At 44.1% G+C, this 24,400-nt stretch overlaps 1 protein-coding gene across 2 annotated transcripts in view; it reads right to left on the bottom strand.

Moving 5' to 3' along the window:
- REEP1 (receptor accessory protein 1) overlaps window positions 1–24,400 on the bottom strand; it is a 67,864-nt gene that overhangs the window by 32,084 nt on the left and 11,380 nt on the right. For both annotated transcript variants that reach the window (XM_030947747.1, XM_030947746.1), the window contains exons 2-5: window positions 7,910–7,982; window positions 5,043–5,119; window positions 3,119–3,239; window positions 1,446–1,559 (exon numbers count right to left, since the gene is read on the bottom strand). In XM_030947747.1, coding sequence (XP_030803607.1) covers window positions 1,446–1,559; window positions 3,119–3,239; window positions 5,043–5,119; window positions 7,910–7,982 — 385 coding nt within the window. The remainder of the gene's footprint in view (window positions 1–1,445; window positions 1,560–3,118; window positions 3,240–5,042; window positions 5,120–7,909; window positions 7,983–24,400) is intronic.

The raw sequence follows: 24,400 nt of genomic DNA, 5'->3' as shown, positions 1-24,400 counted from the left end.
AAGGGGAGTTTCATCAACTATGAAAAACAACAGCTTCCTTGTACCATGGAGACTCTTCCCTCTCTTCCCCATTGCCACTGGAGCCACATTTTAAGGCAGAGAGAGTCTTAAGAAAAGCAGCAGAAAAGTGGAACAGTAGGAAGAAAAACCATGGTGCTGGCTGTTCATTCCAGTTGAACAGCTGATGCAGACACTGTTGCAGTCCTGATGGAGGAACAGGTTGGCACTGTGGGTTTGGGTTACTGTTGAGCTTCTCATATTCAGGAGCTACCTAGACAGGAGCCAGAATTCCTTTGGGATTCACACACAGCTTCTCACTGTGTCCTAAAAACAGCTCTAGCACAGACAGTCTGCAGCACCTTGTAGCAAGGGGCTCAGAGCAAAGGCAGTGCTGCAAAACTGGCATTCCTAGAGCCTATTTATGACTCTTCAGGCTTACATGGCAGCAGCAAAAGTGTTAAGTGTCCTGGAGGCATCACAAAAATGTTATTTCATTGGATATATGATACACAGCACTGCCGTAGCTCCACATTTATCCCAGGTTTCAGTCCAAATTTGGTTTATCTCCCAGTCCCTGGGTGAGAAGAGTCTCCCTACAGAAGAACAACAGCTCAGAAGACAGACCTGACAACATAGTCTGCACAATGCTAGGCAGGGAAAAAGGAGACAACTTTTGGCTCTAGCATATCCTTGTGATCCCAAGTGCATGGCACACCCTTTGGGCTCTCCCCTTCTGTAATACCTTGCTTTCAACAGGCTTTATCAGCTTTATGGTATTTGGCCTCCCAAGGATGCATTTTGCATTTTTGCAGGAAGTAAGGCCAAGGCATACTAAAGTGATGTACTTTAGGTCATAGGAAAAGCATTTGGCAGAGGAAAATAACTTCCTTCAACTCCCATTCCCATGTTGTTCCTACTACCAGTACCCTCCTTGTCCATATGTTTCTAACTATCCTTTTGGCCTGGTAGCCAAGTCTCACCTCCAAAACACACTGTGCACATCGACTCTAGGCCCATGGCCAGAGGGCAGGAGCCCAAAATGCAGTTATCAAGTCCTTGCAGCTTTCATGCAAGAAAAGGAACAACAGATAACAGCTATTTTCTGGGTTTGGCTCTAAGCCAGGAAGAGAGCATAGGATACACCCCTTCAGATGAGACCCCTCATCCAATAACCACTCATCCTGCAAAAGCAACTAATGGCACTTCCCATTCACTCTTACACAACATCCCAGCAGAGAATTACACACCAGTTATGTTATGTGTCTGCCTTGCAGAAGAACTTTTACCCTTCATGAGCTTCATCTTCTTTCCTGTCACTACACAAAATAATGAGAGAACCCCTACTCCCACCATCTCTCTCCCTCCACACTGCGGCTGCTGCTGGCAGTGGAGGCAGAGAAGATGTTAGGGAGTCCTGAGATGTTAATCCTGAGCTGCAGCTTTACCTTTGAAGCTGCCATGACAGCTGCCGTGGCTGCAACGTTCAGCCCCCGCTTGCCAAAGTGCACCAGGGCGTCGTAGCTCCGGTCTTTCGCCTGGATGAGGCAGTCATCGATCTCCTGCCAGAGCAGAACACAAAACAAACTATTAAAAAAGCACAAGAAGGACAAGTTCAGGCTTATGCTCCCAGCCTCAGACTCTTGGCAGAGTCAGGTCATACTTTATGGAGGTAGATGTCCTCCATCTCCTCCACTGTGGCTGGAAAGAAGTTCACAGCCAACATTTGCAAAGGGGAAAAGTTTGCTGGGAGGCAATAACTCCTATTGCAGGATTGGAGAACCCTTATTCTACAGATGGAAGATTGGGACCCAAAGTTGGGATCCTGGAACAAGAGAACTCTGCCTAAGCAACATGGACTGATAGCCATTTGCAAATCGTGCGCTCCAAAGACAAATGGGATTGCCTCATAGTTAAAAATACTCACATGATGACACTGGGCAGCTGAAGCTGCACTGCCCTGTGGCCAGGACAGGTGGCCTCAGAAATATCTGGGATATCTCTGCACATCACAGCAGTGCCCAGCTTCAGATGCCCATGGAACTAGTAGGCCCAGAGCTTCTGGACTTTGATGCTGCTCAATTTACAGTGAAACAGTTGGGGAGCTTCCTGCCCTTATTGTCCCTCCCTCAGGACACTGGGGTCTGCATGATAATGATAGCAAGGACTTCTAGCTCTCAAGCTGGTGGATGTGCTGGGTTAGTGGGGCCTGGAGGCTGTGAGGAGCTGCTGGCTGCTCTCCCTATTGCCCATAGGTAAGAGCTGGCAGCTCAAATTGCTCGAGCCCTACTTGGGAGAAGCACAAGCAAAGGGAAGCAGAGACAGGGGATTGATTCCCACTGTCCTTCTTGGACAGGACTGAGATCCAAATGCTCCTTCACTGCCTGTGACTAAAGGGAGAGCTTTCATCTCCAAGTTGCCAGCGCAGGAAACAGTTACTCACTCAGCAGTTTTCCTGTTGGTATGTGACAATAGCTGCTCTTGGTCCATTTATTCTCATGAGCCAAATGGATCTGCCTGACACTGTCCCGTTCACAGCCACAGGAATCTCCCAGGCAGGCAGATGATAGCCAAGTTGTAATGTCCCCCTCCCAAAATTAGCATCTTTAATTTGAGCAAGACATTTTTTAATCGAGGACCTCAACAGGCTACATGCCTTTTTTCACCACACTACACAGCTAGGCATGTGCTTGCTAAGCCCATTTTAGACTGCCTGGGCTGTTTGTCTCTGCTGTACAATGTTTTAGGCAGAACAAAGCTGAGGAGTCCTGGCTGCCAGACCAAGTTTCTCTATTTGTTATATCCAGCCACAACAGAGCACTCCAACTATAATCAGTCAGTACATGCAAAGTAGCTCAGGAGGTATTTTTATTCCCCTCCCTCCCACCTTCTCAACTGCACCAAAATGAGTTAATAAGTGTGAGTGCACTGAACAGATGCCAGTATTTAAAAACACAAGAACCACAAAGAACAAAAACATCAACCAAAAAGAGGGGATCAAATGATAGAGGAAGAGAATCAGCAACTCTCAACCCTTCAATGGAAATGAATGATACAGGGACTGGAATAAACACACCATAGTTCTGTTCCACCCAGAGAGGACCCAGGCACTTGTGATTACCTTTTCTTTTGAAGACAGAGTTGGATGAACAAATTTCCTGTACAGGAGGCTGGAGCCTTTTGTGTATGGAGACAGCAGCCAAGCTACAAAAGCTATTTTGAGTTCATAGTAGAATGGAAACCTAGAAGAAAGAGAGGGTTACTGTCTGCTCCCAATTTAACCACTGCCCTTAATTAGAGATGCTCAGCACAAGTAGGGATTTGCCAGCCTAGCTCAAGGCAGCTTTTGCTTGCCAAAAAATCTAAGGATTAAAGTGTATTGACTCAGTTTTGAGCACATCTCAATGATATGGGTGAATCCTTACTTGGTTATCATGACCATTATTTAATGGTCTGGAAGAAACTCTGACATGTGATAAGAGAAGCTTTCTATAAGCAAAGATCACAGGTGCTGCCTTCACAGTATCCCCAGTCACTGAAAGCAAAGACCAAACCAGCAAACCAATATTTCACTGATATGTATTTATACACTTTCCATCTCCTCTCAGCTTTTAAGCTAACACTTACATGACTAAAATTGAAATACAAGAACCTTTGTTGTCCAAGCAACATAAAGGTGCAGATCCACACTGACTTTCAGGTAGGGCTGGAAAATATGGAGGACATCAACAGCAGGACATGCCTTAGCTGTAACAAGCAGCCAGGCACATCCTGAGATTAAATTATCCAGACTCTTTTCTGCAGGACAGAGGCCAGAGCTCAAGACTGGCCACCCAGCAGCATCTTCATGTGGGCAGGCATGTTGCTGCCAGCAGTGTGAGGAGCAATTGTTACTCTTTGCAAGCAAGAGCAGTGCAGAGGCCTGTGATGGCTGCCCCAGACAGGCTCCTGCTGTGCCACACAGTGCTGTCACTGAGCCAGCTGGGCCAGCCAGCACCCAGGTCTGACACCACGGGCCTCTGCAATGCTCTACTCTGAGCATGGATGTGCCAGGTTGATCTCCCACCTCACTGAGGATCTCTACAGCACACTTGATTTCACAGGCTGGATGAGCCCCCTGCCATTTCTCTTGGCAGACCCACATAATTCATCCTCCAAAAAAAACACAAAGCTCCAGATGAACACAGGAGAGGTAGATCTGCATGCATATTAGATGGACATTAATGTCTTTTATCTCCTTTTCAATAGATCTGACATGTTGCCAAGTTCTCCTGATTTCCTTCATCTGGAGGACTCACTCAAGGCAGGCAGTGCTGTGCAGGAATAGGCTGTAGGGACCATGCACTACAGCCACATTTTCATCCTAAATCTACTCATTTCTGGTAGAAAGGCCTTGTTGCCAACCAAGCAACAAACACTTTCAAACCTGAGCATCCAAAAACCACTGAAACTGAAAAATGGGCATTTATGTGCTCTTGTCCTGACAGAGGTCACCAGGAATCCTTCCACCTGCACTAGAGAGCCACATCAGTGTTGACTGTCACTGTCCTCCATCAAACCAGAAACCCAGCCTAACCAGGAATGTGCCAGGCAAAACATCCCAGGAACAACCACCCACACAGCAACCTACAAAGTCTTGGGCTGCAGGGCTGTTTGCACCTGATCCACACTCTGTGTATTTACTGTAGGATACAGCCAGGCAAGTCTAAAACTCAGCCTGTAGCTCAATCAACTGTTATTTATGTGATGACCTCTGCAGCATCCAACTGGGCAGTCAGCTGTGCCTCTCTGACAGTCAGGGCTGAGACTCCAGTAATGATTTCCCACTAATGAGATACCACTGAGCCTTTCCACTTCTTTCTTTTCTCTGTGACAGCACTGAGAAAGGAAGCATGTCTCCTGCAGACAAAAACCCTCTATGCACTTGAAGCTGCTGAACCCCTGTACAGGAGTCAGTGCACCTTTTTGTGCCATTTTTTCCCCTTGTAAACACTTCCATTTTCTTTTCATCTCATGCCAAAGAGCCTCTTCCCCCTGGTTCTTACCAGCAAAGAAAGATATCCGTGAACGTCTCTGCTGTCGTGAAGAGCGCGAATATGATCCAGTACATCATCCACTTGACCTGGTAAACAAAAACAGTCTCAAACTATCTCTTACAGGCACAAGTGCACAGAATAACTCTCACAGAAAAAGAAACTCTTACCCTCTCACCCTCCCCACTGTGTATTTAGCAATTACTGTGGACTTGAAGGTGCCAGTTTGCCCCACTTCAGCACATAACACGTGTCAGATTTACACAGCCCTTGGGAAGGTGACTGTGGCCTTTAGGATTGGTCTCAGGAAAAGAAGAGCAGCCTGACTCTGTCCTTACAGAAACTCCACTGGCCAGTAGAGCATGACAGCCCTATCACAGAGCATTAAAAATCTCACTTGGCTCAGTTAATAGCAAATGTTAATATAAGGTTGTTGGCCAAACTCCAGTTAAGACAAAATGTAACTACTTACATAATACCTACAGCCAGCAAAAGGTAAAGAGGTAACTGCACATCCCATAATTCAGGGCTCAGGAGAACAATCAACTCACCACAACTTACTGACTCAGTGGGCAGCCCTGGAGTGGCTGTGCCTGCTCCCACCCATACCCAGTGCAGTGACAAGGGCAAGAGTTTAAATCCCTTCCCTTGGGCTTAGGGGGGAATGTTTTATCTCATACTGGTAGTGAAAGCATGTGCTGTGCTCTCTGTTCAGCTGGAGAAACTCCACTGCCAGATGATGGTTTCCTTTGGGGTGACAGCAAGAGAGTCTTTGGGGATGGTGACTTGGTCAGATAAACTGCAGCACCTCAAGTAATTCAGGAATTTGGAAATTTTTGTCACTGAGCACTAAATGGCACCTAAAAGCACAGCTCAACTATTCTGAAGTATGTAGTATTGGTTCTTCTTAGGATGGAAAAAGATGGTGAGACAAAGGTTGTTAATTTAACTGACAACAGTTGTTTAATTAGGTGTATTTGAAAATGGAGATCTCTAAGCAGCTTTGCTGGAATGTTAAAAAGCTTAAGGAAGTAAAACCCATGAAAATCCATGAAAATCCATGAAAATCCATGAATTAGAGAATTGGACCATGCTAGCTAAGGCTGGTACAATTGCAATAGGCTAAGGAAAGGCTGGAGGGAAGACAGCACAAGAGGGATACCTACAGCAGGTGCTGCTCTGGGGAATGGAAGATGGAGCCATCAATAAATCTGGATCTCACCAGATTGGAAATTATATCCCCATCTTCTCCCCCAGTCGGTGGGACAGTAGTGATAGTCTCCATCTCCCTGTAAGTACTGGAATGATTCCCTGAGCACCTGTCACTCTGCTGCGTAATTGCATTCCTGGGATTTATATTTATGTGCATATTTATATCTATATGTAGTGTTACAACAATAATGGCACTGCCAAATGCCTGAGAGCATCATCTTCCTAGTGCAGCTTCTGCCAGACTTGTTATGTAACTGTGACTCCTCAGAGCCTCAGTGCCAACATGGCTCTCTCACTTAGACATTACTGCCAGCAAAACTTTTAAACACAAACCAAGACCTGGTGTGGATGGGGTTGGAGCAGCCTAAAACATTCACCAAAATTACTATTACCAAGCAGAAAAAAAATACTTTAGAGTGATATAAGTTTTGATTAATAAGAGAATGTTCCTCCTGTGTCAGTGTAAATTATTACTTCATTTATTATTTTTTTTAGTCAGGCCTTAATGGATACATTGCCACAACTGCTAAATTAAACTGAAATCAATTGTAAGGGCAGACCAGGTCAGATCAGCTGTTCTACACTTGTGTCACAAGCACAAGTGTCTGATGTGAGTTCCTCTTTTACAATTCAATTTCCAACAGGAATTGGACCCTTCAACAAAATACCTTCCAGAAAGGGACTATGGAAACATTAAGTATCAGTTGCAGACACTGCTTGGAGATGCTAGTGCACATCTTCAGCATTTTCAGGCAAAGAGGCCCTAAGAAACACAGCTGTGCCAGGGCTGCAGAGACATTTTACCTTAAGTATCTGCTGTGTTCTGTAACACTCATGATTCTCAAAATACCCAAAACCATTTTCTGAAGGAGGAAAATTATAAACAACACTCTTAGCAGCCACAGTGAGTCCCAGATTGAGTTTGCACTAAAGATTTAATGGGATAGACATGTATGCTTTTATCCAGATGAGGAAATGGTCTTGTTATCCCTGGGATCTTGAGAGGATTGAAGAGTCAAGATCTGGAGGCTGAGCTGGGTTCAATGAAGTTAAAAGAGCTCAGGTTGTGAAGGGCACTACAAATCCCACAGGACCCCAACAGCATCCAAGTGCTTTTGATTCTCCCTCATTTCACTTTCCCTTATGGCCCCATATGCCTTTAGAAACCAGGGCCCAGGGAAGATTTTTCAGCAAAAAGAAAAAAGAGAGCACACCCAGCTGCCAGACCTGCCTGTAAATAGGTCGCTCTGCAAGGAAGGATGTTTCTGTCTGAGGATTCAGTCATATGCACTTCTAGTTGCCTCCTCTTATCTTTGTTTTGAATGAGCAGTTAAAGCTTCAAGGCTTTTTGAAAAGGCTTTGATTTATGCTGCTCTTCAGAAACAAAGAAGAGCACACAAAGCTCTGGATGCCAAATGCCTTTTAAGTCTGCTGTGCATCTCACCACCAGAGGAGCAGCATGCATTTGTCAAGGAGCACATCAGCTCTGCACTGGAGCCAGGAGCACAAACCCAAGGCTCATTTGTGCCCAGCAATCAACCAGCCCACCTTCAGGCCAGTCTGCCCCTTTATGAGCTTTCCCAGAATACAGACAACACTTTTCCAATGTGGTGAGGAGCAATCTTAGAAAACAACCCCCCAGCATAGCCACAAACCTCAGTACTCACATATTCTTTGATGTCCTTTGATTTCACGGCTTTGTAAGAATAATATGCAGGGTAAAGTGTGCCAAATATAAGCCTGGAAAAAACAAACAAACAATAAATGGATTAAATTGATTTCCTGTCACAGGGAAAGATTTTTTTTTCCCCCCTGTGTTTTAAATGTGGGTTTTACACTGGTAAAAAGTGTTGGGATTTGATTTAAGCTTGAGTGCACTAAGTACAGCACAAGAGTGATTTTGCATCACTGAATTCAGAGCAGCTATTGCCAGTGACTTGAATGAAGAGCAGAGATTCAGGCTGTTTTTCATTTTGCAATGGTTTCCAAAGCTGTACCTTATGAGTTACACACAAAACAAAATAACCAAACCAAACAAAAAAGGCCAACACCACACTTTCAAAAGGAAATTAAAAGTCTGATCTTGAAACAATCTACTGCAACACCAGGAATATGGGAGTATTTCTTTCAGAGAGAGAATTATTTGTCTAAAATCCCTTCCACCTCTATTCAGTACTCTGAAAAGCTGGCAGATGATAAACCAGGATTCAGGTTCTACTGGTGCAAGGGTTTGGGTGCCTTATCCTACATTAAACCTGGTACAGGGAAGAAGCTTGCACTGTTCAGTAAAGTCAATTTGGGCTCATGAAAGGAGAAGGAATCTGCCCACCAAGATATGACAACAAGATTAGGCTTAAAAGTCCTAGCTCTGCTGCTCTTTCAGACAGCTTCCTTTCATTTTCAAGCCTGAAAGGGATGCTGTCACCTTCAAGATTTCATGTAAGAAAGAAAGAGGGATCTGTAAGTTAAAAATAGCACTACTGAGAAAAACACGTGGAGAATTTTTTATCCTAGGTTCTCTCTGCATCACTGCCTACATGCTTATTCACTTGGATTATTCTGGACGTAAGCATAGGCTTGTCAAAACCACTTTGCCCTACCCAGATTTCAGTCAGTTTTATTCAAAGCAGGAGGATGATGCTGCAAAGTCTAAATTTAATAGATTGCAGGGTAATGTTTATTGGCTTGCAACTACCCATCCTTCTGTTGAAGCTTTTGCTTTTAATTCACACAACTGTTTCCTCTGCTCCTGGGAATGAAAATGATCAATGTTTCAATCCCTAATTGTGGAGCCACATGGACCCACAGTCATCTTTTTCCACCCTGCCAGCAGTGACTGTGTGCCGAGGGACTCGTAATTACAGTCAAGTCCATTACGTGCATAAGACATTAAAAATTAACACTCTGGGATATGGTGCACCATCATCCTTCCTGGAGCTCAGGAAGGTATTTATGAAAGAATGGGGTGAGCCAGCACACATCTTGATTTCCAAAGCATTGACCAAAGGCAATCTGCCTGCTATTCATCATGCTCACTGTAGCATGGCTTAGCAGAACCTGAAGCACAGTGCAGACTTCAGAAAAGCAGCTACTGAGAGAGGAGATTCAACATTTCACAGAGGCTTCCCACTGGTTTCAAAAAGCTTTGCTGGTAGCAGTCAGCTCCAAACCTATTTCATTCAGAGGGGCTGGTGCTATCTGCAAGGATCAGATACAAACACTCAGAAAGATCCTGGGAAACCAAAAGGGGTTCTGTCCCTTGTAGTATCCCACCAAACAGCAACATGGGTTAAGGCAAGGATGAACACACACACGGTAACTTGATCCTGAGATATAATAACAAATATTCCAAGTTCAGTGGTAGCAGGACCTAATCCAAAGAAGAAAGAGTTCACAAAAGGAAGAAAGCTACAATACTCAGAAAATAACAGCTGAGCACATGAAAAATATTTTTGGCTCTCCTTATAAAATGCACTGCAATGCTGTTCTTCCTTCTTGGCCTAGACTGGCTGCTATCTCACACTTTTATTTCCTGCAAATAATCACAGAATGATTGATATTCACTTCCTCAGCTTGTGCTGGTAACAGAAAGTCACTGGATCCTGAAGAAGCAAATGGTTTATAGGAATACCAGAAAATAATTAGTTGCAGACGATAAATACTTGGGAAAAAAATCCTGTGAGGGAAGGAAATTGCAATAATTTTGCATGTTTAAAGCAAGGGACAGTTAATAAGGCGACATGATCTCCCTAAACTGGAGATTGAGAGTTTCACTGATTTGCCTTGCAGTGTGTTGTGTGCATATATGGACATTTATTACTGCTGTGGTTTACCAGGCTGAAAATTGTTTTAAGGAATGTTGGAAGCCAGTCTTGTCATTGCTGTGGCTTACTAAGTGGCTTGGGGTCACAATCTCTGGGTACACTCTACAAATGGAAGACAAAAGATGTTTGGGCATTTCTGAAAAGCATATTCAGGGGTTTTAAGACAAATATTTGCATATAGAGATATTCCAAAAAGTCTCTTGAAGTTACTGTCTTCACTTGGCTTTGGATCAGGGTTGAGTACAATTGATTTAATTCAAACACACACATTAATCCTGCATCTCTTCCCTCAGTTCCTCTACCCTGCTGAAGACAATAATTCTCACTTCCCCCTCATCCAAGCTTCCTGTGTAATTAAAGTTATTGTTGATTCCTGCCTTCCTTCATCTCCATGCTCAGAATGCTGCCAAATCACCCCTTCTGCACGCTACACACAAACCTGAGGCTGACCCTTTGTCCCTCCTTTGTCCCTTGAAAGCCATAAAGTCTTTCTTCGTCCAAGTCTCCTTTCCACCTCTGTGTGATCTCTACCCCACCTGGACACACCCATGTTTAAACCCTTCTCCCCTGTCCCAGTCAGCCTCACTCCCAGCCTAACAAGCTGAAGTAACTTTGCTTTCCATGCCTGAAAAACGTTGTTCCTAACCCCTGTTGGTTTGCTCTTTTATCACATCCTACCTCGGTCCCTTCTCTCCTTTAATGACTGCAGTGCCACCACCCTCTTCCTCTGCTGTTCCCTGTATTTATTCTCCCACACCCTGGAGCTCCTGTGCTCCTTGCTCTCCCACTGCCCATCAGTCCATTGCCTCCAAAACAAGCTGTTCCCTGGCACTCATCCTGACATCCCCCAGTCTGAGACTGCAGCCCAGTTCCAACCACATCATTCCCCAGTCCTCCTCATCTCTGTATCCTTCTTCTGCCACACTTCTGATGTTCTCTGAACAGATCACAGGACTTTCAACTTTCTTCCCACCTCCCCAGAATCACAGGACTGCCCCTTAGTTCCCTCCCACAGCTGCCAGCTGAGCTGGGACTCAGATGTGCTGTAACTCTTTCTGTGTTATAGGCACTGTCTGTCTGTCTGTCTGTCTGTCTGGTGCTGGCCAGCCAAATTAATGACCTACCTATGGAGTCAGCGCTGCAGCTTTTACCTCCTGGCAGACAATGCTATAAAACAGTCTCCTATCCAGCAGCTAATTCTTAGGAATAATGTAGGAAATTTATATTTGAGACCTCTCTGACCCATTTGTTTTGGCCACAACCACTTTGCAGATCCAAAAGTTTTGCAGCAGTGGAAAAACAGACAACTTAAGTCTCATTTCCTTAGGAAACCAGCATCAACCCACTCCCCACCCATTTCCATCTTTCAAAGCTTCTTTGAATGAGCTGTGTACCCAAGAAAGCCTTGGCCCTTTTACCTTCTGTGCAGAAGCAGATATCCTGATCATCAAACCTCCCAGAGCTTGATGCAGAATAGCTGCTACATTTAAAGCTACAGAAATGTTCTGCAGTCCGGGCTAAAGACAGCACACACCCTCAGGGTACAGAGAGAGACAAGGAAGTGGTGACATCCATCAGTGAGCCAGGAAAAGCTCACTTGCAGCACTAAACAAATAACCACAACAACCTGACAGTTCTTACACTGCTCTGTGCTGGAGGTCTACACCAATTACAATCACCTTGAAAAAGGACAAAACAGCAGCTGTAAAGAAATCACTGAAGAGTCAAATAATTGTGCAACAGGAGGCAAAAATCTAAGTAAAAGGTTAGTCTGCCTAAAGAATAGGATAAGGATTACTGCTGAAAATCCTATAATCCTATTAGGCACTTCAGCAGCAGCAATCCCCAGCCTGGATCATTACATGTGGTTCTGGTCATTCTTTGTCAAAAGGGAGACACAAAGGCAGGAGGGGAAAGAGAAGGACAGGGAAAGTGGAAGTGCACTGGGGAGGATCCATAACAGGGACTGGAAAGGTTGTAATTGCTTCTTTTGCAACAAAGATGGATAACTGAGGTTATTTACTCCTCCTGATGCAGTACAAGGATGCTCAACTCAATAAAGAGAACAAAGGCAAAAGGAGGAGAGAAACCCCCTGTACCACCAGGAGATATTATGTGGAATGGATGAACTTCATTTATTAATATAATTACATTATGTAGGATTTGGGGTTTGGGTTTCATTATTCAAGTTTACCATTAAATGACACAGGAAACGATGAAGCTTCTCATGGTGTGGGGTTTCCTGGTTGTCAGGGGAATAGTAAAGCAATTGAACTGTTGGCTCCTCTTTAACAAACCCTGTCATATTCCAGGGGAGCAGCTGCATCATCACCAAAGCTCCTTCTGTCTCCACTTACCAGGACAGCCACAGTCAGACCTGGCTGTTATATCCTTCTGTTCCTTCTCTGGATCTGCTGGAGCAGTGGTCTGACCATCACAGAGCACAGGCTATCCCAGATGTGACAGTATCCCTGACAGAATCCATGCTACAGTCTGGGGAACAGCCTCAGAGCTGCTACCATGACCTGGGAGGCTCCCACAGGACATCTTGGGCTCTGATTTGGTGATGCTGCTTTCCTCACGGAGATGTCATTTACCCACAAAATTAACTCTCATGCTCCATAAAGACGGAAAGGCTCTTAGTGATTCTCAGGAGTTCTTGCCAGGACTCAGGTTACCTCCAGAAATGCCTGCACATCCACTCCCTTGAGCACTTTTAACCACAGGGGTATTTTCTGGGTAGTAACCGGCTGTTACAAATATACCAACATGGGCTATCTACATCCCAAGGCTCCCAAGTTTTGCTCCTCTAGTTACCATGCCACCAGCAGTGTTTGGGCTGCCCAAACACTTAGAACATTGTACCATCACAACACAAATAGAACAGCCCTTATTTTGCCCATAAAAAACAAATGTTCCCATTTCATAGCACACAGCAGCCAAGACAGCAACTTCTGTGCGCAGGGATGGACACATTTAGGATTTATTGAGATATTTCCTATTTTCTCAACATGTTTACTGGCTAGTAGTGCATGCTTCTTACACAGACAGCAGAAGCTGAGCTGCCAGCATTCCTCAATGATACCACCAAGAAGGGTGCCAATAGGTTTGTGTTCCTTATTATCAGTCCTAATTAATGTTCCCACAGTGCCACAGATTAAAAATGAACAGCACTAAAGGTTCCTGGTTGAAATCCAGCAGTCAAGGATGTGAAAATAAGCAATGTACAAGGTAAGGGAAAGGGTTAATTTGAGTCCCTGGACAGGCCAAATGCCTGATATTCAAGAAGGGGCTGGGGTGGAGGAAGCACCAGCTGCAGAGGAGCTATATTCCTATGTTCCCCCGGAGGCGGCTCCTGCAAATTCTTTGCAGTCACTGTGCAGCAGAATGGTGGCTCCAGGGAAGCCAGGAACTCGCCTGCTCACCCTCAGGGTGACAGCTGACACCATCCCCACCTTGGCCCCAGGAGATGCGGATACCTGACCATGCCAGACTGACACCCTGATACACCCTGAGAATACTTATGACAAAAATATCTCTCAAGGAAAGCACTGGGTCCTGATACCCCTGAGACAGATCAGGGTCACTTCAAACTCCACTTGCATCAAACATCCTCGTGGGGCTGCTTCAGCGCCCAGGGACAAACGTGCAGGTGTGCCCATGTCACTCAGCCAGTCAGGCACTGCCTTTGCAGGCAAAGCTCCACTTGCACAGCCACCCAGCACATCCCTCTGCTTTGGGAAAGTTTCCTCTGCACCTCCTTGGTGACCTGCTGAGCTCTCCTGGCCTGCTAGGACCACATCCTCACGTCCACACTTCCAAAGCACACACACACTCACGCCAAGGGAGCAGAAGGCACTCCCAGGAGAGCTCTAACACAAAGATGCTCTGCTTTCCATCCAGATCCACCTCTGACTTCTCAGCCAGGTTACTACAGAAGCAAAGTGAAACTTCATCTTGGTTAATGTAACCTAATGGCTGCTGAACCCAGTCACTCCTCCTGGTTTGACTGCAGGGCACAGGGACACGGCCTGAGCAGTGCTGCTTCTGGCCTTCCAGCAGAAACAGCAAGTCAAGGACTGTCCTTAATGCTTCTAATTTAAGCAGCCTTCATCTTCCCAAAGCAGCACACGTTCCTCTGCAGTTGCCATGACCCTTTGTTGTTTTGCTCAGCCAGGGCACTCCTCACACAGGAGCTGGCAGATGGCCAGGCACAAACAGGTGAAGAAACAGCAGTGGGGATGGGTGGAGAAACTGGCCTTGGCCAGCCTGGGGCTGTCACACAACTACACTTGGGTCACAACAACCCCAAGCATTTGGGAGCAGGGTGCTTTGAGAGGCTGCTCAACAGAAGGAGACCTAGGGGTGCTGGTTGAAAACCAGCTGGGGATGAGCCAGCAGTGTGCCCAGGGGGCCAAGAAGGCAAATGGAATTCTGGCCTGTATCACCAATAGTGTGGCCAGCAATTCCAGGGAAGGGATTGTCCCCCTGTGCTGGGCATTGGTGAGGACACATCTCAAAGTGCTGTACTCAGTTTTGAGCCCATCACTTCTAAAAGGATGTTGAGGTGCTGGAGCATGTCCAGAGAAGTGCAACAAAGCTGGTGAAGGGCTTATAAGACATGTCCTATGAGGAGCAGCCCAGGGAACTCGGGTTGTTTGGTCTGGAGAAAGAAGAGGCTCAAAGAGACCTCACTGCTCCTTAGAGGTTGTAGTCAGGTGGGGTTGGTCTCTTCTCACTGTAGTGAAAGGCTGAGAGAAAATGGCCTTAAGTGCCACCAGTGGAGGTTCAGATTAGATATTAGAAAAAAGAATCACTAGAAGAGTGGTTAGGTATTAGATTAAGTTGCCCAAGGAGCTGGTGAGACACCATCTCTGGAAGTATTCAAGAGGTGTCTGGATGTGGCACTTGGGGAGATGGTTTAGGGGTGACTCTGGCTGTCTGGGGTTGGCAACTGGACTGGATGATCTTGAAGGTCTCTTTCAACCTCAGTGATTCTGTGAACTATTATGTTTATTCACATTGAAATCCTACATTCAGACTGGTCTAAACAAGACCAGTCCCCACTGTTCCCTTTTCCACACTTCCTGTAACAAGATAGAAATGCTTAAATAACTCTATTACTGATGGAGAGACCTTGTTAAATATTGGGATTGTTATGACAGTGCATGTGATGCCTACTAAAGCCTGACATTCCTAGAAAATGTGAAGAACCCTGTGAAGACCCTTCACTACGAGCAGTGAAGGGTCTTCACAGGGTTATGTTTACATGGGTACCCTTGAGTATCACATTTAAAGTCCATTCAAGATTAGGCAGGTACTTAACCCTTCCCAGGGTTACTGTTCCAGACTCTCCTCAAACTCAGGCAGAATTTATCAATTCACACTCAAGCCAACACTTGAAAGTTCTCTTTCCAGTCCTTCAGAGCAGAGAATGCCTGTGTGGCTGCTATAAAAATACTCCACAGCTCTGCAGCTATTTTAGGAAGCAAATTCCTTGCAGGTGGAGGTTTACTAAGCTGCTGCTCTGTTCTACTTCACACTGCCGTCAGCGGAGCTGCTGATGAGAGAGAGGAATTTGCTGTCACCCAGACAATGTTTGAAAAGGGGTCTGTGTGGGGCTGGTGTGGGACCTGGGGAAGCTGCAGTAAACAAGAACACAGTGGCTGGCACAGCCCAGGAGGCTCTGAGCAGCTGCCTGGCAGAGATAGGGTTTCGTGGGCCTCGCCAGGGGCATTTGTGCTGCTGCTGCTCCTCCCTCTCCTGCTCCAGCTCAGCAGCACCACGGCAGAAAACAGCCCACGGCCCCAGCTTACAGCCAGTGCCAGTGTGAAAAACACTAATCACTTGGTTTTAAAATTTTTTTAAAAAGTTTAATACTAATAAAATGGTTATCAAAATAGTAATACAATTAGAGTAATAATTTCAATTAGGACAATATGAGACAATAGAAACAAGGAGTTATGGACGTCTGGGTACCTTTTTCTGGGCAGCATAAGCCCCAAAAAGGACACAGGTTAACAGAGGATTAACCCTTAAAAACAATGGCCTGTTGCATATTCATAAATCTCATACATGATGCAGAAATTCCATTCAAACACAGGATTCTCTTTGCTCAGTGTCAACTTCCTCGTAATCTTAACAGCATTGTCTTGCTCGAGCAAGGCAGGAAGAAGTTCATTTCTCCTGATAATGGAGCAATAAATTCTCTTTCTCTGAAAGATTTAGGTGTCTTGCGACTGCTATCTCAGTGTGAGTCCTTTCTTTAGGAAAAAAAAAGCATTTTACATAGCATAATTTCTATTTTAACCTTTTGTTATAACCTAAAACTATATTTAACACACTACTTAAGAGAATTAATACGGCATTGCTTTCTAACACAACACATATAATATTCATTTTCATATTTGCGAAAAGCCAATCATAAAATACGCATTTTTCACAGCTGGCACAGCCCACGGCTTCATCACTCTTCTGGGGAAGAAGAAGCAATCAATCCATCAAAATGTGATACCAAGGGAAATAAAATCCGTGTCTTTTAGAAAAGAAAACATTCCTGTTCTGTGACCAGGTCAGATCTTCACCCAGCTCCACTGTTCCAGAAAGGCAGAGCTCAGGGTCTGTGTGCCCTGATGTTTTCCCTGTCCAGTACTGATGTTGTAATTCCGGCTTTGAGAGCTTTGTTTTTCTCCAAGCCAGATAAATGGCAATTTGAAAACTAAACGGTATGTTTTAGATGGGAAGGGCTGCTTTTCCTGACTCTGGAGAGGGGGATGTTTATGTGGGAAAAAGCTTTTTTAGAAGCACTGATATTATATTCCAGAGATGACAGATGGTTCAAAATCTGCATTGTGAGTTGGCCTACAGATTTATGGTAGGCTCATGATATGAAAAGGAACAGAAAAACTTATAACCTAACCAAACTGATTTCTAGGCTAAAAAAAGTATAAACTATGGATTGCTTATCAACAGAGAAGCTCCACATTATTTTCATAGAAAACCACATCACGTTGAAAGTATTATTTTGGAACTATTTTGACTGATACTATATGAATCACCTTTAAGGAAGTGTAACCACATACAGAAATCCTAATTGAGAGCATAATCCTACTACATTCTTTGTATTTGAAACCTCAGTTCAGGTTATGGAAGACTTCCACCATCAAACCATAAGTGCTACCACTGTCTGAGGAAGTGGTGAGGAACAAAAGCTCCTGTTCATCTACATCTCACTGAAAGACAGCTTTAGACTTCTTGTGGTGTACTCATGGGGCAGAAAACAGGAATAAAAAATTAAATTAAACCATAACACATCCAAATCAATTGCAACATAACCTCCTTAGAGTATTGTTACTTTGGCTTCCCAGGGACAGAACATTACTAGAAGTGCTTAACTAAATGCAAGGAGTATTTCAGCTCAATGTAATTTCAAAATTAAACCAGAAAAATCTCTTTGGCCCAAATACTCAGCTAAAGCAATGAAAAATACTGACTTTCCATGGATTACCAATGACTCAATCTGCTGTAACAGATCAAGCAGTCTCTAGGCCTTGGAGCTCTCCAGAAGATCTCAGAAGAGGACAGAAACCCAGGGTAGATCTCTGCTAGCCAAGGAGAGCAGTTTGGTCCACAAAGAGGTGTCAGGCATAGTCATGGCCAGCTTGGTGCAAAACAGCCTGAGGTGAAATCTTACTGCTGTTCCAACCCCCCCTGCCATGGCCAGGGCCACCTTCCATGGTGGATATGGTAGATGCTGGTAAATTAACAGTAAGCAGCATAACTCCTTCCATTTCTTCCATCAGGAACTGACTCTCTTACCTCTTTGAGGACTCTAGAACATTAACCAGAAAACCCAGAAGACCAAACATTTTGAGGGACCAGACTCACTGAAAACATGTGGGACCCAACTCAGCGTAACCTCCATGTTCCAGAGCCAATGTCTACCTCTTAGTTAAGTAAACAAATAACCTACACACATCTTTAAAATGTTTCTTCTCATTTTGATAACACATCTCAAAGGAGGATTTCAAAGTGCAGTATAAATATTATTGATGTGAATATCAAAGCTGGTGGCATTACTACTGATTTCTGATTATTTCTATTTAATTAGTGGTTTATGTCTATTTTAAATGATAAGAAAGTGAGACATTAAAATCATACAGGAAGAATCATGTCAGGACATGAACAGTGCTCAGTTTTCAACTCCAGTTTTAAAGCAAGAGTGTAAGAAAGTTAAGGCAAGATGATTCTACAGGTAATTTCAGAATATTCAGCCCAGCTCCATGCTTTGGTTAGCACGGGTATCAGAATGCCACATGCTAAATATAACAGCTGCAAAATTGCTGTGAGTTCACAGGCCATGCAGACCAAGTTTCTCCTTCTGGCCCACATACAGAGATTGGTATTTCTTCTGGGTACTATAAACATTTTAGGGAGTGGCTGGGCACCTGCTTTCGTACTAGGACCTGCATAACTTTATTTTAAAACACAGGAAAACAAGAAACTGTCATACAGCTTGAAAAAGAAAGTCTTTTCTCACAAGTATTTGACTAGGGGTTCTGGTGTCATTTTAATAGAGTTCTTTCCTCCAGGGTCTTTTGTCATTTCATTCATCCTTTTTAATCCCTCCATTTTATACAGCTAATAACACCATTGTAATGAAATGCATGGTGCAACGGAGATAAACATGAAAGCAGAGCTCTCCAGCTGGAGCTGAACTGATACAGAGCAGCCTCCAGACTAACCCAGACATAAGGGAGAGGAAAGCAGAAGGAAACACGGCTCTGTTCTGAAGCCATGGAGCACTAATGAATAATCAATCAGATCTGCGGGCTACACCTCTGAATTCAGCTTCAACTACAAGGACAACCCTTTGCCTCTAATTAAAATAAATTAGATGAAAAATGACCATTTAGTGGCTAATCCTAAATCATGGTGTTAGGATAAGTGGTACAAAACAGCAGCTGGGCAGCCTAAATAACACCCTGACCCTAACAACCTCTCAGGGCTGTCCCAGGGCAGCATCAGCCCCACAGGGTGACACCCATCATGACAAGGTAATGGGAGAGGCTGCCCAGAGCACTTCACAGGCTGGGGGTGGTGAGTACCTACAGGGGCATGAGACTCATTATGGGATACATGGGCAGACAGTGGGCTTGGGCTCACACACAGAATGAAAAGCACACCAAAATGACAGGCCAGCGGCACCTCTTGTTTCACATCTTCTCCTTCACATACTCACTCACAATGGTCACAATGTACCTACTAAACCTCTGGAGCTCTCCTGGAGAACATTTGGGACAGCCAGCACCCAGCACCTGGGCTCCTGAGCTTCCATTGATAATGCTCACTGCAGAGCAGAAGCACTTCCTCCAGGGCTGAATCTGGAGAAACCAGACTCACCCAGGAACAAAGGAACAGCACCAATCCCCAGCCAGAGATAAGTCATGAGCCCCAGGCCCCGTCCAGTCAAATTTTCAGTATCTTCATCTCTGGACTCCTGTTCCTGCTTGCTTACCCTCGCTTTGAAGAATTATTTTTATATATATAATCGGAATTTCCTTTGCTGCAACTTGTTTCCATCGCCTCTCCCTATTGAAAACAGGGAACCCCTGACACAGGGAATGATTGGCATCTGACTCCATGATTCAGAATGCTGAACAATTGCTTTAATAAAACTATACTACATTACATTAATACTATATTATAACTATACTAAAGAGATACTATACTATACAAAAGATACTAAAGAATACTAAGGAAAAACCTGTGACTGTTTGTCACAGCTTTGAGCCAATTGGCCAAGGAATCAAAACAATCCTCAGCAGAATCCAATTGTCAAATCACTTCAGGTAAACAATCTTCCTAATACATTCCACATGTGCAAAAAACAACAGGAGCAGCAAGTAGAGAGAAGAATTGTTTTCTCTTCTCTCTGTGCTTCTCCAGGAAAAATCCTGAGAGAGAATTATGTCTCTCTCTGTTCAGAGAATGTGAATGCCACATCTCCCCCTTTTGCTGCGCCTCCACAAAAAGCCTTCTCTGTAACAATCCTCCACATTTTAGAAGACAGCAATGACATCTCCCCTTCACCATTTTTTATTAAGGCTGAACAAACATCCCACTCATCTGTTCTGGTGCACCATGCACTCCAACCCTCTTCCAACTGGACTCATTGCTGCCAGGGCCCTCCTTCTACCAGGGAAAATCAAATGGGATACTCTACTCCAGCCAGCAACCGTAACATCCCCCCACAGCTGCAAAATAGAGGAGAACAATCACTTTCTTCAACCCGCTGGATAATTCTCTTGCTAACCTAGCCCTGTGCTGAGATCTGGAAGAGAACAGCACTCCATCATTCCTATGGTCAGAGGCACAGCAGTGCCAGGGATCCAGTCCCTGAATGACAAGGAGATTCTTCCCTGCTGCTTGGAGAACCTTGTTCCTCAGCCCCAGCACTCCCTTTCCTTTGCAATTGGTGCTGTCCCCAAGGAGCCAAGCTGGGGAATATCCACTGGATTACCAAGAGAAGCATGTGGAGAATAGCCCCACACTGTCTTAACTCTGGGACTTCACACAGAACGGGTGCTGTTAGCAGAGCTTCAAAAAGAGGGGCAGGGAGATTAAATTAATATTTACAAACAGTGCTCTAATTCTCTTGCTTAGCCATATTTGGTGAGCTAGAGGAACAGCTACATTTCCCTTATCTCTACAGCCACACACTCACACACAAGGCTTTGTGTCATTAACTGTGCAGTTTACTATAATGGTTTTATGGTAATGTTGTTGCATGATCTATTCTTACACAAAACCATGAGTAGAGAGGTCATTAGCAGCTTATTTACCCCTATGCTAAACACCATGGCCCACAGTAGTATCTGGAGATAAAATGACACAACCTTTCTTCTGCTGGAGCTGGGAGCCTCACAGGGAAAGTGAATTACCCACACATGGTTAATACTCATGCTATGATAATTTTTTAAAAGATCAAGGGCTGCAAAACCTTGATCAAGCTAAAATTGATTTGAAGGGCTTTCTTAAATGACAATCTCCTCCAAAGCCCCTAAATTCATCCTTTAGAAGTTGGAGAACTGTATTTTCAGGGTAAATGAAGAAAGATTAAATTAAACTGCTCCTAAGAAAAGTTATATTTAGCACTGTTGAAGGGTTGACCTATGTTAGTAAAAGGACAAATACACACTCCGGGGTCCAGAAAACTTTAATTTTTCTGATCTAATAATTCTAAAAGGCTTTTCAGGGCTGTACTTAAAGACCCAGCAGTACCCTGGGCACAGAAATACCAGCACCTCTGTAAGCCTTCACCCTGTTCAATCAGTTCTCTCCAAATCCTTGGGAAACAGCTGAGTTCTCAGATCCCCTCTGCACATTTTGTACTTTGTACATCAGCCCAGATGATCATTCCCCTGCTTGGACATCCATCATGCAGTGTTGACACACAAAAGCTGCATCTGTTGTGCCTTTAACTTGCTTGGGTTGGGCAGGATACTGTCACTGTTTCTGGCTCAGAGCTTACCAGCACACAGTGTGGGTGGGCTAAGATAGCCCAGGTGGAGATTCAGTTGCCCAGCCTCCAAAATTCCTGCCCATCCTCTCAGTGACACTTGCATATTGCCCAGAACTGCAGCTGAAGTTAAATATTTCTGACTTGGAATTCACTGGGCAGGTGCATGGGACAGATACAACTCACACAATCTGTACAGAGCGTTCTAAATATCTTTGGTTTTGCTCAAAAAAGAGTATAAATGTAGTGCAATACTGGAACTTAGACACATTTCCTTAGCCACTCTGGGATGTTTCTTATAATGCAAGGATTCTCTTCTGAACTTTGAAATCTCTCTACATCTATTTAGCTTTCCTACACCATGATTCACCTCACAAGTGAATAGACTTCTGCTACAAAAAGACAATTCCTTCCCCATTCCTCCCAAATAATTTTATCTTTTTAATACCTCCAGGTTTTGTATTCCTTGACCAATATTAGATTTCTTTTTAAATTTTTGATATTTTCCAATCCTACCATAGCTTCTCCCTGAAGCTTATCAGGTTAAACACTTTCCTGTTACACCAAAGACAAGATTTTAATCCCTGTAATATTCTAGTAAGTGAAGTTTGGGTCTTTAACTAAAAGCAAGAGAAAGAAAGGGGTTTCTTTTTACTTCCACTGATTTTTACAGCACAACTACTATTTACTTACATTATATTTTCTTAACAACCACCTATTACCTAAAGTGCAGGCAAGGCTCACTGGCAAGGCCAGGTATCTCCTGAAGCATTTCCTGGCACAGCAGCTCATATTGAGAGCTTTACAATGACACCTGACAATTTCAGATTTTGGACAAATAGATACCTAGGGTAAAAACTTTCAGAGAAGGCTGAGATGACAGGTATCTATATGTTCCATGCTGGAAAATAAATGGCTTTCACCACTGGAAATCAGCAGCTTGGTCACAGGCCAGGCAGTGTGAGATCTAGAAAGAGAAGTTGCAGTTTCCAGGCACTGCTTCTGTGCCACCCCCATCATTACACAGAGAGACAATCTCACTGCGAGCACATGCCAGCAATTCCCACATTTGCTCATTTATTCTCGTCAGGTGATTTCTTGGAAGCAATTACAGGAACATTTCCATTGAAAATAAACTATCAGGCAAGGGTTTCTCAGAAAAAAAGCATGCATACAGCATTGCAGGTTCAGAGTACAAATCAAAATATCTGATGCTCACAGATATATGCAATATATGCACACATTCTAGAAGTTGGGATTTAAAATGCAGTTTCACAATTTGATGAAGACATCAGGTTTTTTTAATGCCTCAATACAGCAGTAATGCTACCAGATACTCAATCCTCCTTCTGACAGAAGATGTCATGTTCCCATTTGCATTCAATTTTGATCTCTCCCAGACTTCTCATGTCTCTGAATTTCAGGCTTTGGCTGAGGGCCTTAGAGAGCAAATGGGATAAGTCATGCTGCTCTCCTCTATTCTGCATTTCCCCAAACACAAGTGTGTTCAGATCAAAGCCTGTGACAGAGGCACAGCTCCATCCCTACACCATGAGGAACAGCACTTTGTCTCAGGCTGGGTAAAGAGCCTGTGCGTGGCACAATTCTGAACAGAAGGGGCTTTGCCTCTCTTCTTTCTTTTGGCTTAGAGACTTCACCTCTTTTCCATTCTCACCTTCCCTCTCACACATATACCTTTCAGCTGGCAGCTACTCAAAATATAAAATAAAATATAAACTGAGGCTTAGGAGCAGATGGAGACTTCACAGAAATAACTTGAGAGAAAAGCAGAGGGGAAGACAGCCAATTCTTCAAGGACCATTTCAGAGATTTTAAATAAGCAGCTGCTTGAGAAGGCAGCTTGTACTTTTTGTGGGAACACCCACACTGCATGCTATCTCATGTATGCTCTTCCATCATTTCTTATTCATTAATCCTGCTGGGTTAAATGCCACAGCCCAGGGTCTGTCCTCTCTTAGGCAAGGGGATTCACACAGGAGGATGACAATGTTGCAGGTGCCACTCTAAATAAAGCATTTCTATTTTGAAATGAAACGGCTGAAGTGTTTCAAACACATGTAGCTGCATAAAATGTGTCTGGAGAACTGGATTTACACAGACTTCAGCCATTTATGGCCTGGCTGCTCAGAGTGAGGTTTCTTGGTCTCAAGAATAGACATAAATTATACTAGTGTTTGAACAGGGACCTGATTTGTTACAGCCAAGTATCTGCAAACCTCAGCAGAATAATAATTAAAAAAGAATGCTGAGCTATTCCAGTATAGCTGTATAGCACATCTGAGTGCAAAAATCTCACGACAAAGTATATCAAAGAGATGAAAAATATCTCATCTATGAATAAATCCTTGGGGGTGGGGGGTTATGATTTTACAGAATGGGTTTACATGAGATTAAATATGAATTACCACAAACTACACAGAAAGCAGACTGGTTAATTTTAAAGTACCATGCAAAATCAGGCATAGTATCTATAAATTTAAAAAGCACATCCTGCTTCACGGACAGCAGGCAAGAATCTTTCAGTGGCTGTCTGCAGTGTCTCAAGCAGCTCTGCTGATTTTGCAGTGATCTAGGAACAATATGTAGAAACAGGCAGAGGGTGTGCATCATCAATCACATATGTCACACCCCCTCAGGCCCTGGAAACGGCTGTCAGTGAGCTGCTGGCATGTCCAGCTCTGAAAAGTCTGCAGAGCAGCAGTGGTTTAAGTTAGGCGGGACCAGGATGAGCTCAGAGCCAACGGCAGCAGCCATGGTTAGGCCAGCACCCTGTGTAGCAGATTCACACAAGG

This window comes from Camarhynchus parvulus, chromosome 4 (genome assembly GCF_901933205.1).
Source record: "Camarhynchus parvulus chromosome 4, STF_HiC, whole genome shotgun sequence".
Taxonomy (NCBI): Eukaryota; Metazoa; Chordata; class Aves; order Passeriformes; family Thraupidae; genus Camarhynchus; species Camarhynchus parvulus.
Note: the sequence above shows the minus strand (reverse complement) of the source record. Positions and strands in the feature narration are given on the sequence as shown.